Source organism: Peromyscus eremicus, chromosome 12 (assembly GCF_949786415.1).
Source record: "Peromyscus eremicus chromosome 12, PerEre_H2_v1, whole genome shotgun sequence".
NCBI classification, from domain to species: domain Eukaryota; kingdom Metazoa; phylum Chordata; class Mammalia; order Rodentia; family Cricetidae; genus Peromyscus; species Peromyscus eremicus.
The window spans coordinates 76,419,463-76,435,346 of NC_081428.1; the positions used below are offsets into that span (position 1 = coordinate 76,419,463).

Consider the following 15,884-nt stretch of genomic DNA (forward strand, 5'->3'; position numbering starts at 1 on the left):
CCATAATTGAAGGATGAACAAAATTTTTCCATGACATAAAAATCCTTAAAAAAATTATATCTAAGAAACTGAACCTAAGGAAAAGTACAGGAAGCATTATTTTGGGCTGACAAGATAGATGAACATAACAGAGAGACTTTGGAAAGAAATATGAAGCCATAACTATTAAAATCCCAAATACAACTGAAAACACAAAAATTCAGTAACATGATAACTACAACACACACTTCAATAATAACTTTAAATATCAAGGCCTCAATTTTCAAAATAAAATACAAAGATTGACTGAATGGATCAAGAAGCAAAATCCATCTCTCTGCTGCCCACAATTAACACATGCTGGAGAAAAAGATAGCATGTGTAGAAGAATGAAATTAGACTAGGGTGGTGGTTTGAAAGAAAACGGTCCCTAAAGGGAGTGGCACTATTAGGAAGTAGCCTCGTTGGAGTAGGTGTGGCCTTGTTGGAGACAGTGTTTCACTCTGAGGTCGAGCTTTGAGGTCTCATATATGTTCAAGTCACATCCAATGTCTCAGATCACTTCCTGTTGCCTGCACAACATGCAGAACTCTCAGCTACTTCTCCAACACCATGTCTGCCTGCCCGCTGCTGTGTCCTGCTATGATAATGGACTGAACCTCTGAACTGTAAGCGAGCCATTCCAATTAAATGTTTTCTTTGTAAGAGTCACCATTGTCACAGTGTCTCTTCACAGTAATAGAAACCCTAACTAAGACAACTAGTATCTACAACTTTATACAAAAATTAATTCCAACTGGATCAAAGGCCTAAATATAAAACCTAAAATGCTACAACTGCTAGAAGAAAACATAGGCAATGCCCTACATGATACAGGGGTAGTAAAGGGCTTCCTGAATAGGACTCCATTTGCCCAAGAACTAAGGCCAACAATTAACCTCATAAAACTAAACAGCTTCTGTGCAGTAAATAATACAATCAATTGGATGAAGAGAGAGGTCACAGAGTGGAAGAGAGTCTTTGACAGCGCTATACATCTGACAGAGGGTTAGTATCCAGAATATACAAAGAACTTAAAAAAAAATTACCCATAGAATATACAATGAACTTTTTAAAAATGACCCATGAAAAAATAGGTCTGGGACCTGAATAGAGGATTCTCAAAAGAAAAAAAAGAATGGCTAAGAAACATCTCAAAAAAATGTTCATATGCCTAGCATTTAGAGAAATGTAAACCAAAACAATTTTGAGATTTGATCTTATCCCAGTCAGAATGGCAAAGATCAGTGCAACAACCAACAGCAAATGCTGGAGGGAATGCAGAGAAAAAGAGACTCACTCATTCATTATTGATGGGATTGCAAAATCAGGCAGCCACTATGGAAATCAGTGTGGAGAATTCTCCAAAAGCTAAAAATAAATCTACCATTATTCTGCTATACCACTCGTTGGCATGTGCTCAAAGGACATGGTATCTATTCCACAGGTAACAACTCAGCCATGTCCATTACTGATCTAATCTCAACAGAGAGAAAATAGAAATGACCAACAAATGGATAATGAAATCATGGCACATCTACACAATGAAATATTATTCAACTGTAATGAATAGTGAAATCATGAAATTGGAGGAAATAGATGGAACCAGAAAAGATCATATTGAATGAGGTAACCCAGACGTAGAAAAACCTTACATGTTCTCTCTTATTGGCTGTTCCTAGCTCCAAATATTCAGATGTGAGTAACATAGCCTATGGTAACTACAGAAACCAGGAAAGTGAACAGGACCATTGCCAGGATGGGGGGGCTAGGAAGTAACAGAGAGGGGATTAATAGGATACAAGTAATCTGATCAGGGAAATGGGAAAGGGGGGGTCATTAAGGAAGGGGAAGAAGGTAAATACAGGAGAAAGAGGGAGGTAAAATAACAATATGGATGGCTGAAAAATCTACAAGGAATGCTATTAACTATTTACCTAAAATACTATAATCCAGTGTGAGTGTGTGTGTGTGTGTGTGTGTGTGTGTGTGTGTGTGTATGTGTGTGTGTATAAAATGAACTTTTCTCATCAGCAGATCCTCTAACAAAAAAAAATCCCAACACTAGACATGAGAAGCCCTATTTGGAGTTGCTGACTAAGGCTGTCTAAGAAACGCCCAAAACATACAGCCTATTGCTGTTGCCTTTGGTTCCCTCCCAGAGGTAGAAGGTAAGTCCTGATTACTGAAGATACTGTGCACTTCAGAAACAGTGCTCAGAGCCTCCTGAGGTGGAACTGACCTGAAAGCCTCCTCCTTGGGGACTAGCTTTTATGGCAACAGAAAGGCAGCATCAAGCTTCCAAAGGAGGGAGGCAACCTACAGTCCTACCCAGCAATGAAGCATATGAACCAGGATGGCATTAAAACCCAATGTGTGCAGTAGTATATTTCTACCTGAATTATGTGCATTATAACAATAATCTATAAACATCTGCCCTTATACCCACAGGTAAGTGTAGTCTTCACCCCTCATCAAGGAAATTTCTCTTTGCAATAGAGGGAGACCATTACAGTTTCAGAGGGTGGAAACATGGCTCAAGGGGTTAAGAATGCTTATTTGCTCTTACAGAGAACCCAAGTTGGACCCCCAGCACCGGGGCAGAGTGACTCACAACTGCCTATGACTCCAGCTCTCAGGAATCTGACTGCCTTTTCTGGCCTCTGAGGGAAACTGCACTCACGCACACTTTGTCAAAGCCTGCCTGCCATCATGAAACCTGCCATGATGGCAAATAAATTCTAATCCTCGGAAACTAGAAGCCTCAAATAATTTTTTTTAGTTTCTTTTTTTTTCTATTTTTATTTTATTTGCATTGATGTTTTGCCTGCATGTAGGTCTGTGTGAAGGTGTCGGTGTTGGGTCCCCTGGAATTGGAGTTACAGACAGTTGTGAGCTGCCACATGGGTGCTAGGAATTGAACCCAAATCCTCTGGAAGAGCAGCCGGTGCTCTTAACCACTGAGCAATCCCTCCATCCCCCTCAAATAATAGTTTTTATGCTGTCTTGGTGTCATATCACAGCAACAGAAAAATTAAGACAAAGGGTTAAACAAGGTCCTAGTAACATTTAGGAACATTCAAATGCTGTGTCTTATTTGGCATCACTGACACTTGAAGAACAAACTTCTTTCATGTGTTTGCAGTTACTGATTATGTGTATAAATCTAACTTGATCTCCCCCTCCCTCCCTCCCTCCCACCTACCTTGTCTCGCTCTTTCCCAGTACTAGGGAATGAATTAGCCTTATGCATGACAGGCAGGTGCTCCAGCACTGAGCTCAATCCCTAACCCTGCTTTCTTTTGAGGTGGTCATTTTAAGAAAGACACACCAAGAAACTCTGAGGAAATTCATGACATTATCTGTATTTCACGTATTTTCACATCTGTAGGTTTGCTAAAATGCCTAATAACAGCATTAAAATATGCTGCCACTTGACCTGATTAGCACAAGCATTCTGGATTCTTCTCCTTGAGAGAAAATCCATTCTTAAAGCATGGCATAGCATATAAACAGCCAGACTTCACATGTCATTTCTGGGGCAAATACAAGACTCTATGCAACCTTCCTTTTAAGTCTACATTCCAATTAGGTAACAAAAAATACTCAAAGGATTAAATACAAAGATATCCAGGAGAAAGGGAGGAGGAAAGGGGTAAGAAGGTAAAAAGACAGGCACCCTATCCACAGGTAGCCTGAGGCCCTTTCACAAGTGATCCTAAGAACCATGAAAGGTAAGCCCAATGTTTAACATCTGTAGCCAATCTCAAATCCAAGAATCTAAGAATTTCATAGGTAAAACTTTTTACCAATAAAGTTAATAATAAATATCCATCAAAAGCAATAAAGTTGGTTTTTTTCACAGTAAAAACTAATCTCCCAAGAAAAAGAAAGCAAACATTAGAATTGCTGGTAAATTTTGGTCCAGGAATGATTATTTATGCTCCTGGAGTTCAAACTATATTATGTATACTTAATTCGTTCTTTTTATATTTATGTCCTTATAGTAACAGATTCTATTATATTTATTATATAATTATAATTATAGTATTATATTATTATATACTTATAACGGATTATATTAATCCGATCTGTTTATATTTCCCTCTTAAATGGCTACCAAGAAAATGTCAAATTAATACTTATTAATCTATTTTCACATAAGATCTCCTACTACACCTATTTTCCCAAGAAGAATAAAAACAAAAATGGCCAGCTCATACATCATGCAACATACCTCTTGGACAAGAACCCTCAAGTGGTTGTTTTTCCTATTCCCTAAGTCCAAATTATAGAATCTCTGGTTCCAAAAGGACACAATTCAGTACTTCAGTCACATAAGATCCATACCGCATCCTGGCTTTCCTCCCTTAGCATTTCTCTAACAAAATCACAGAAGGTTTCCTAGTAAAACTGTTTTCCCCTTAGGAGGCAGATGCACAGTTGACAGTTGGACTGTTTGCTGTACTCACCAAGGAGGGAAGATGTAAATGATGTCCTGGGGATGCCCCCTCAGGTGGTCTGCAGTCTCCCTGGTAAAGAGAACCTTCAGGCAGGCCCCGAGTCTAGGACCTATTCCCCCGGGAGGGCTGGTTGGTGGCCCTGCTAGCTGCTCACACACTGCAACTTGCATGGTGCATTCCTCATGTAGCTCTAAAATTTTCACAGTTAATACACCAGATTTTCTGCCTAGAAGTTGAAGACAGAAGGGGGGGGACACACATTTAGAAGCGTTCTACACATTTTGTGAACAAAAATCTATACCTGCCTCAACTGCTCCTGTCAGAAATTGTGTACCAGTGTCAGAAAAGGAAATTAATACAGGGATGTTCATGGACTTTGGGGTGTTTGGGGTATGGATTTAAAAGGGTAGAATTTGGCTGGCGGTGGTGGCGCACGCCTTTAATCCCATCATTCGAGAGGCAGAGCCAGGCGGATCTCTATGAGTTCGAGGCCAGCCTGGTCTACAGAGTGAGTTCCAGGAAAGTCACAAAGCTACACAGAGAAACCCTGTCTCAAAAAACCAAAAAGGGTAGAATTTGATCTGGATTCCAGCAGTGCCTTTCTTACAGAATTGGCCAAATTACATAGATTTCAACTCCTCCATTTTCTCATCTATGAAACAGATCATGTCACTTGCTCTAGTGAACATCTGAGAGAATTAGAAGATAAACTAAGGCGAACCAATACAATAATAGTTATGGACACATACACTGTACCAATGTAAAAGTGCAAAGAACTGGGAGTGTTAGCTCAATTATAGAATATTTGCCTAGCATGTTCACCTCATAAGCTCAAGTGGCTGGAGTAGGGTGGGGCACACAAAATACTCCCAATAAAAGTCAAAGTCTTTGCAGAGTCCTCATGTTGGGTGTGGTAGATGTCATCTGTAATCCTAGCTATTTGGGAGACTAAGTCAATAGAATCCCGAGTTAAAAGCTGATCTGGGTAACAACAAAAAGGAAGGGGAAGGAGGGGCTTAGCTGGAAGGAAGTAAAAACACAGTAGAGGGCACAAAAAAGACACAGTGGGTGATGTCTCTGAGAAGGGACAAAGAAGACTGTGACTCAGAAGAAAGTGGGGAAATTTCAAATCTTTACAATTAAACACACATAAAGGCATAAAGGCAAAGATCAACATGTGTTATTAGTAATGAATATATTTTATCTTTTTTATTACTGATTAATTTTTAAAATAAAAAATTAGTTAAGTGGGATAATGAAAATAGACCTGCAAATAACATTCAGTATTAGTCTCTCAACCATTGTAGATTAACAGCAAAAAGACCAATGCCAAGTTCTAAGTTATATAGTTTCATTTCCGTTTCCACTTCTTCCTCTCTCACTTTTGCTTCATTCATTTGTTTCCTTGGTCTCAATCTTCCCATCCCTTCTCCTGACTAAGTGCTGGAGTATAGGTTTGCACGCTGAGCAGGCCCACCAACTGGTCAGGGCACTGTTCAGGATGACTGCCTCTCACAGTTTGTACCTGTCTCACTTAAAGACAGGAAGGAAACAGAGTTAGGGAAGGACATGAGCATGTGCAATGTCAAGCTGCTGCTAGTCATGGTGTAAGAAAAAATGGAGGTGTAAAGACAAACTTCTAAGACAAGCACTGACTAAAGAGTAAGCATATTGACTCTGGCACAGCACATGCATCTTTAATGAAAAGTAGGTGTTTTTCAATGGTGAACATAAAAAGAAGTTCAGATCAATGAAAGTCATTTTAGTTTAGATATTTCTCAAGGGCAAGGCAGCCACACAGTGGCTAGAAAACCAGGGTTTTTAGAAACAAAAGGAAAACTGGTATACGTAGAGAATACAGTGGCCAAAGGTGTATTTTTGGACCTATTTTCAAAGGTGTTAAAAACTTGTGCTTGTATTAGGGGGTTTATACTAAACACTGCAAAACTACCATCTGACCTATATCTTGCTGACAGAAGGCACTATTCAGGGCTTCATGATCAGCTAATTTATTGAGTACTGGTCACCCAGCTCAAGTCCAGGTACTCAGCTGCACAGGTTCCTGGTCTTGTAGCTACAATATCTGCTCTGCATCACACTAGACAAGCAGAACTACCTATCAGGAGCAGAAAGTAACAGACACTCAGGGGTTACTTTAGAGCATACAGATACCCTGAGAGCTCATAAAAGGAAAACAATTATAAAAACACACAAGTAGTAGGGCACATTCCATCATTAAAATACACATTAAAAACACAGGACGGACCCACACTGTTATTGACTGTTCATTTTTGGAAGACTGTTATAATAAGTACTAACAATATTCCAAACAAGATAGTTTTCTCAATATCCACAGCACCAAATACCTTAGGGGATAAACAAGTTATTTTATGTTAACTATTATCATGCCCTGAACACCACAGTTTCCTTGGTGACTAAACAGGTATATGACACTGTGATAGGTATCAGCACTGGTGACCACAGCTGTAGGGAAGGGATGGCACAGTCTTGTCTTCTGGGCAGGAGTTCTAGGGGACACAGGTAAAGAATGTCTGTAGAATAAAATAAAGGAGTCTCAATTCCACTTACCTGAGAGAGAAAAAGATCATGAGATAAGGTCTGTCAAGTTATGTGGTGAAGGCAAGCTCCTAAATTGAGCCCAAGAGATATGAGTACCAGAGACACTCATTTTACCAAAAACACTGTTTTGCAGTTTCATGAATGGTTCAAAAAAGGTCATTTCTATGCTGCTAGGGCAATATTTTCCATAAATGTTGGAGCGCTTAACCAAAATATCACATCATCCATGAAATAGTTTGAGTAACTGCCAGAAACAATTACTTAGGGACTTTCTCAAAAGCAATACTAGAAAGATTTTTAAGAGTAATAGGCTAAAGACAAAACTGTTTTCTCAATATGACAAGATTACTGTACTCATGAACTCAGTAGCTCTAGTTATGTGCACAAGATCTGCACGAAGTTAAGCTAGTCAGCACTGTAGCATGGAGTGAGAATGAGTTCTTGAGCCTCAACCTGTAAATGAGAACTATGGATACATGAATGGCTTCTAGGGGAGGGGGAGTTAGTTTCTTTAAGGATATGGCTCCTGGCAGGTTGACCATGCTCCAGTGAATGGCACCACCACTGGGAGTATATTTATAGGCAGCACAAATTGGAGTCATGGACTATTGCAAAACAACAACAACAAAAAGAACAACAACAACAAAAAAAAACCATGAACTTTGGGGGGGGGGGGGAATAAGGAGGTGGGGGTTAACCTGAGAGGGGTTAGGAGAAGAAGCTGAGGGTGAATATGATCCAAATATACTGTGTGAAAATTTTAAAGTATAAAGAAAAACATTTTTAATCCTGAAATTAAAAAATACCCTAATACCTTATTTGTAGTTCGCTAATGATAAGAGCCTCTCTAACAACATAGTATTAGCTACCTCTGAGAGCACTGAGAACCAGTGGGAACACTGTAAATACACGGTATAATGCCTAGTCCAGCACATGTGCAACATTTATAGCATCAGCCTTTCAAAGCATTTTCAAGTCAGCGTTCTTTTTTCAAGACTGAGTATTTCTGTGTAACAGCTCTAGCAGTCCAGGAACTCACTCTGTAGACCAGGCTAGTCTCAAATTCATAGAGATCTGTCTGTCTCTGCCTCCCAAGTGCTGGGATTAAAGGCATGTGCCACCACCACCTGGCTCAAGTCTGTTTTCTTATTCAATCTATAAGAACTACAAAACACAGGCTAGAAGAAATAGAACCTCTGTGAAGTTGCTACCTAAAGTAAAGCTGTGATATCAAAAAATATGACTGCCTAGGGGCTGTAATAAAATTACAGAAATAATCAAGGAATTAGAAAAAAAGGCTATATTATCAAAATGCCAGGCAGGATGTACCTACAGGTAAAATAATGTCATGATTACTATGAGTACGACAATCAGCTTTCTGACTGAATTTTAGGCCTATTCCACAGGAAGAACTCCTATCTAGTACTTACGCCAGGGTGAGAGGCTGTGGATGGTGAGGGGTTATAGGACCCCAGTGGAGAAGGAACTGCTGTTGTTTTGTTGAATGACTGCAATGTGCATCAAGTTGTTTCTAAATATTCGTGTTTGCACCCAAAGAATTATTAATGGACAAAAACCTCCTTATGTAGATTAGGTATATTTGAGACATGCATAAACCATTGGTGAAGCTCCTGAGAACAAGTGATGTTACTGTGGCATAGAAGACCAATGCTAAGTAACTGATAGGCATCTCTCTCACTCCCTCCAATGCTGAGATCATTATAGAAGAGGAGACAGAAAGAATCTAAGAGCTAGAGGAAGAGGTGGAATACTGTGTAGCAATTTATTCTTGGGGGGAACAGGAAAGCTCATGAGGCTCCAGTAGCAAGAAGTAATAAGCAACCTTCAAATATCAGGAAGTACATGAAACTAACAAAATTCACAAGGTCACTCTCAAACATTATAAAAGTAGTAAATAATTCCCGGGAGAGAGTTGCCTCCAGGAGACTCTCTGACCTGGCATGCAACTCCAGCACCACAGCTTCCATTAGTTGTCACTCAGCTGTGGTGGGCTTCTGGTGACGCAGTTACCTTAGTTATCCATGCTCCTGTAAGCCACCCAGCACCCATACTCCTGTAAATAACCCCAATAAACTCACTAGTTTGCTACATCAGACTCTGACAGAATCCTTACTTTGGTCTGCCATTGTTTCCCTACCTGGGGTGAATAGAAATTTGTTTGCCTTTCCCCAGAAAAAGCTGACAGAATATTTTATTAGTTAACTGAGATGAAATGAGGGGGTAGTCTTTGGTTTTAGATGGTCAAGAGGACACGAAAAACTATAAAAAGAGATGAAAACGAAAAATCTGTGGTTGCTATGATTGTTGATTTATTTGAAATACATAGTCAAGAGTCCATTGATATACATATGAACTCAAATCATCCTAGGCATGTTATTCTGAAAATTAATGCATGTTGCTAATTAAAGTACTATAAAAGAAAGGACTATGTGAAGTAAGTTAGGATGTGAACAGAGAATTTGAAATCATTCTTTTGTAGATGGCAGGAATTCTCCAACCCTCTGCTTCTTTGAGACAAGATCTCATACAGCCCAGGCTGGCCTCAAATTTACTATCCAGTTGAGGATGACTTTCAACTGCTATTCTCCTGCCTCTATCTCCTGAGTGCTGAGATTATTAGGTGTGCACCATCACACTGACTTGTGCAGTGCTGGGCAATGAACATAGGACTTCATGAATGAAAGGAAAGCATTCCACCAACAGAACTACACTTCCAAATCCTGTAAGTCTTTCTAACAGAAATAGTTTCATTTTGGCCATCTTCTAGTAACTCACCAAAATTAATACAAGAAGAAAGACTACATAGAATTTTGAAATTGAACTGAATGTATTTTATGAGGGTCAGGAAGTGATGAGGGTCAGGAAGTGGAATGTGGTGATTTGAAGAGATGATCAACCATAAGTCTTAGGCATTTGAATACTTGATCGTTTTCCCTCCATCCCATCCCACCCCACCCGCCACTGGTGGTTACCTGGGGAGCATTAGGAGGTGTGGCTTTGCTGAAGGAAGTATGTCACTGGGAGTAGGCTCTGAAGTATCAAAAGACTCTTAGCATTTTGCGTTAGCATGCATACAAAATAATATCTCCATAGAGTCAACTCACTACAACCATACAGCAAAAAGTGTTAGAAAACATTTGTGGAAAACTGAGAATCCAAGGTGTTCCTACTACAGTTTTATACTTGGTACCTGCTTTATAAGTCCCTGATCCCAACTCCTTTCTAATTATAAACAGCTAATGAACAACTTCTAATTCACCAGTTAAGTCACTTTATTTAGGTGAAATGAATGAAATCTACCATGATTCAGGGCAATGAATGTCTGAACAAGAGTATGGTAAATTTACAACTATTATACACTGCAGTAGTCTGGGGCAATCTCCTTGTCTTTTAACAAATAGGGAAAGAAAGAAAACAAGAAGTAAAACTATGTTTCCAAATGAGAAGATACTGTGATTAGAGAAGAGACCCGTTACTGCAAATGGACTTCACTGAAAGGCACGGAGCGAGAGAGGTACACTGGGTCTAGACAACTGCTAGGGAAGGCAAATGCAGGGACTCCATAGCTAAAAACAACTGTCAAATGAGAATAACCTATAAAGAAAATACAAATTTTAAAAGTAGAAACAATCTAACATTTAATAAAACCCCCTTTTCTTAATAAATAATTACTTCCTTGGTGGCATCCCATGAAAGCAGTACATAACAATGCTGCCACCTCTCTGGCCATATGTTCACAAAGGGGCCAACAGACCCCATTAATGTCTGTTTTTTCATACTTACTAACAGTCACTGCACCTAACCATGCCAGAGGGACCAGAGCATCCCATGGATTCATCCTACCTCTTCCTCAGGAGCAGAAAAAGGCTCACATGAACATCACACATATGACAAGGAAGGCCAGTCTAGCACTAAACATGACAAAACAGGTGTGTTCACAGCTAGTCATGTTAAAAGACAAAGAACAACCACAATCTTTATTATGGTGGGGGAATAAACTTCAACGGAAAAGCTAGTCTTATTACTGACCTTTTCACTTCCTGAGAAAAGGGTGTTTTTTTGTTTGTTTGTTTGTTTGTTTGTTTTGGTGTTTCATGTATGTCACATTGCAGTTAGCTATCATTCCATATATATTTTTTTTCCATCTTCCGGTTTTGTTGTTTGTTGTAGAATATTATTTCTAGGTGTGTTACTTTTCTTTATGCTCTGGAACACTTGTTTAATGATGCAAAGATGTGTTTGATTAAACAAAATTCACCTGCGGTCAGGAGGCTGAGTCAGCAGCTAGCTGACAGGAAGTGGTAGGGAGGAGGCAGGTGAGAAAGGGTTTATGAGGAGGGTGAGGAGAAGCACAGGGGCTTTTTGGAGGATGGGAACAAGGACAGGAAGTGAGCTACTTGCTATTCAGCCTCTCTGAGGAGCAGAATTCCACCCTAACCTTTAAATCCTGAGTTCTTTAGAGGGAGAGAGGTTTAGTTACGTTCCCTTCAGAGCTTTGTGAGAGTTGGAGTGGAGGGAAGATTTCCCTGGCTACGGCCCTTGCAGCCTAACCACTGCTGGTGGCGGCAGAGCTGCAGTTGCTGATTCAGACAGCTGTGACTTAAAGGCAGCAACCATTTTTAAAAAGGACAATTGTTGCTGCTGTTGTTATTTTCAGACAGGTTCCCATACAGCCCACACTGGCTTCATAGTCATTGTGTACCCCTAGGGGTGGCTGTAGCAGTAGTTCCTTGTCATGCCTCAATTCATCCTCCTCTTCCTTTCTCTCTGCCTGCAAGTCCCTCCTATACCTCCTGCCTAGCTTTTCATTACACCAGTCACGCATTACATCTTCACAGAGTGTGCAAATATCCCACAACAGCTGACTGTGAATTCCTGCTTTTCCTGTCTCCACGTACCAAGTGCTGGAATTACAAGAGTACACCACACAACATGTGATTTTCACAAATTTCTTCTCTTACAGAATTGTAGAGATAATGTGACCTAGACAAGTAGTGAACATGGTCCCAGCTGCCCAGATTACCAATGGGAAGAAAAGTAAAAGAAGCTGCTACCAAAAAGTAGGCCAGAAGAAAGCTGGCAGCTTAGGACAAATCCTGTAACAGGTCAGAGGTGAAGGGAAATGCTGTCATGCTGTATGATTCAGAAGGCAGTAAATGGGTACCAGCTTAGGGGGAACCTACTGTAAACACTGAGTTCTCCTGAGGGACTGAGGTCAATGAACACCCATAGGTTCATAAGCCACGCACACACGAACGCACGGACCTCAGAAGGGCTGGAGAGATGAAAGGGAAAGGGGAAAGTAATGAAAATGCATTTGAAGTGCAGAAACATTTTCAAGTCTAGAGAGAGAGACATATTCAAATATAAGAAGTATTTACAATCCAAATAGGTATGAACAGGGAAGAATTTGTTGACAAGAAATTATAGTCAAAAAGTCAAAAATAGAAAGCAATTAAATGATATTTAAAAGTTACAAAAGCTTTGCCTGGAAAGATGGATCACACAGTAGAGCACTTGTTACAAAAGCTTAAGAGCCAGCCCTCCCAGCCCCAGCATCCCCTCCCCGGCTGGGGAGGCCAGAATAAGACACACAAGCACCAGCCCACACAATCTGCCGGGGTAGCAGGTGCCACTACCATGAACAAATACATAATGGAGAGAAGGGAAAGATAAAGTACACACTGGAGAGACAGAAAGAGAAGTGGAGTGGTTCATGCATTGTCAGGAGAGGTGAAACTGGAGATGCAATAAGAGAAGCCACCTGAAGCCATACTGATGTCCTGGGGCCATGCTGCCAAGGGGGAAGTAGCCTGTATTACCACCTGAAGCCATGGTGACATCAGGCCCATGCTGCCACTGAGGACCATATCTGGTTCTGTGGTCCTACTGCAGCCAAGGTCTGTACTGATGTCCATGACCTGTGTTGCAACCAAAGGTCAAGTAGATGTCCATGGTCTGGGCTGCCACCTTAAGCCATTTTGAGATCCAAACACTGTGCTAAGCTGTCCTCACCCCTCTCCAACTGGAGGAGAGCTGGCTGTGCCCATCATGGTGTGTGTATGGGGAGTGGGGTAGAGGGGGCAGCTGTCCCTGCCCCTCAACTAGGCAGTGTGGGAGAGCTGGCACCGGTGGAGTGTGAGCACCTGAGAGCTGGCTTCACCCCTTGTCTGCTGTGTAGTGGCTCGGTCAAGGGAGAGACGGCCCCAACCCTTGCTGGCTGAGGCACTCAGCTGAGCTGGCCTCACCCCTTGCCAGGGCAGTGCTGGAGAGCTGGCCATGGTGGTGCATGTGCAGGAGAGAGGATGTGCTGACCAACTCAGCTATCATCCAGGCCCAGATCCAGGGCTTTGAGTTGGCCCACCCCAACATCCACCCTATCAATGAACTGTTGGAGCACATGAAGTGACAGGCACTGCAGAACCAAAGCTGCAGGATTTCCGTGACACAGGACAACAGGATATCGCAGAGGAGTCCCAGTGAGGATCCAGTATTGATAGTGCAGCAGAAGCCAAGAACCAGTCCAATGACTCATTGCAATGAACAGTCACAAGTAAAGCTGTTTGGGCGAAAGGGTAGAGTGTGTGACACACTGCAGCTTCCACAGGGAAATTCTTTTATTTATTTTCTTTCTTTATTTCTTTTTCTTTCTCTCTCTCTCTCTCTCTCTCTTTTTTTTTTTTTTTTTTTTTTTTTTTTTTGGTTTTTCAAGACAGGGTTTCTCTGTGTAGCTTTGTGCCTTTCCTGGAACTCACTCTGTAGCCCAGGCTGGCCTCGAACTCACAGAAATTCGCCTGGCTCTGCCTCCCGAGTGCTGGGATTAAAGTTGTGCGCCACCACCGCCCAGCATCTTCTTTTCTTTCTTTTGGGTGAGGTTGCAAGGGTGGAGGGCAGATATGGAGGGATGGGGAGATGAGTGGGACTGGAGTGCATGATGTGAAATTCACAAAGAATCAATAAAAAATTTTTTGTTTTTTGTTTAAAAAAGCTTAAGAACTAGAGTTCAGATCCCAACATTGACACACACATTAGGTTTAATCACAATATAGAAGGGAGGGAGAGACAGGGATCTCCAGAGCACATTGGCTAGAAAGCCTAAATGAATCGGCCAGCTCTGGACTAAAGTGAAAAATCTTGCCTCAATATATTAGATGGAGAATGACTGAGGAAGACATTAGACAGAAACTGTGGGCTTCAACACATACATGCATGTGTGATGCTAGAGTACCTCCCTTCCCATGTCAACAAGTAAACACATGACAAAAGAAAATGGTAACTCAAAGGAGCAAAAAAAAAAAAAAAAAAAAAAACCAGAATACCATCAGATCTCTTATTAGCAACTCACAAAGTGAAGAAAACAAAACAAAAACAAAAAAATGATACATTTCAAGCCCTACAAGGACTAGGGTTAAATAATTACTGACCAAGCTTGTTCTGTCTAGCAAAAGGTTCATTCCAAACAGAAGGAGAAATAAGACTATTTCAAGACAGGCTGTTTTAGTGTAGTTTCCACTATCTCCTACCCCAACCCTGGCTGTCCTAACAAGTCCCTATGTTCTTTCTTTGCTTAACAACTAACAACCCAATAAAGATATATTCTGTAACTGAAATAAAAATCAAATATCTTGCTTGTGGGGACAGAGAGCTAGCACAGCAGTTAAGAGCCTGTACTAATCTTGTCAGCTGACTCCCACCTCAGAGATCTGACACTTCTCACCTCCTCTGGCCCTTGCAGTCATGGACACATACCCACATCATACACACACATATAAAAATAAGTACTTAAGCATTGTTTTTTTATTTTATTTTATATGTGTGAGTATTTTGCCTGTAGGTATATCACATGGGTACCTGGTATTTACAGATACTAAAAGAGGGTGTCAGATACCTTGGACATGAAATATGGGTGCTGAGAATCAAACCTGAGTCCTCACAAGAACAGCAAATAGTGCTGAGCCATCTCTCCATCCCTATAAAAATACATTTAAGCTGGGCGGTGGTGGCTCACACCTTTAATCCCAGCACTCGGGAGGCAGAGCCAGGCGGGTCTTTGTGAGTTCGAGGCCAGTCTGGGCTACAGAGTGAGTTCCAGGAAAGGCGCAAAGCTACACAGAGAAACCCTGTCTTGAAAAACCAAATAAATAAATAAATAAATAAATAAATAAATAAATAAATAAATAAATAAATAAATAAATAAATAAATACATTTAAAAACAATCTTGTTTTCTGGAGCCTGGCACAGGGCTTTCAGATAAGAGTCATTTAGTAAGGATACACTGAATGAATAAATGAAGCGCACACGTCCAGCCAGCTATCTGTTGCACTCACTCCTCAGCTATACCAGTGTACTTAGTTTGGATATCAAAATTGGATTAAGAATTGTTTCTTATACCTAAAATAAAGACATAGACACAGATATGAACATATAAAACTTTCTTTTGGCTAACTACTATACATAAAAATTTTACAGGAAAAACAGTATTACTTAGTTGCTTATAGGCTACAACACAAATTAGAGAAAATATAATTTTTAGTGAATGAAAATAGCTAAATTTAAGTTTAAATTTAAAACTAAATCTCTCTGTAAACAAGAGGCAGCTAAAAATCTTATGATTTAAAAAAGATTTAAATCTAGTTTCCCTATACACTAAAACCCATCTTTCTTGCTTAACAAATATGTACAATGGCAAAGTTGATCTCCACAAACTGAGAACAAGTCACCATTGATCACGGAAATGTTGGGCTGGTGCCTACATGGAGCCCTCACCCCTCCTCCATTCCAGCTTCTTTGGCACAGGATAC

The 15,884-nt window shown here is 40.6% G+C and overlaps 1 protein-coding gene across 1 annotated transcript in view; it reads right to left on the reverse strand.

The window, feature by feature from the left end:
* Spidr (scaffold protein involved in DNA repair) overlaps positions 1 to 15,884 on the reverse strand; it is a 300,139-nt gene that overhangs the window by 178,493 nt on the left and 105,762 nt on the right. The window contains exon 8 of the mRNA XM_059276854.1: positions 4,491 to 4,707. Coding sequence (XP_059132837.1) covers positions 4,491 to 4,707 — 217 coding nt within the window. The remainder of the gene's footprint in view (positions 1 to 4,490; positions 4,708 to 15,884) is intronic.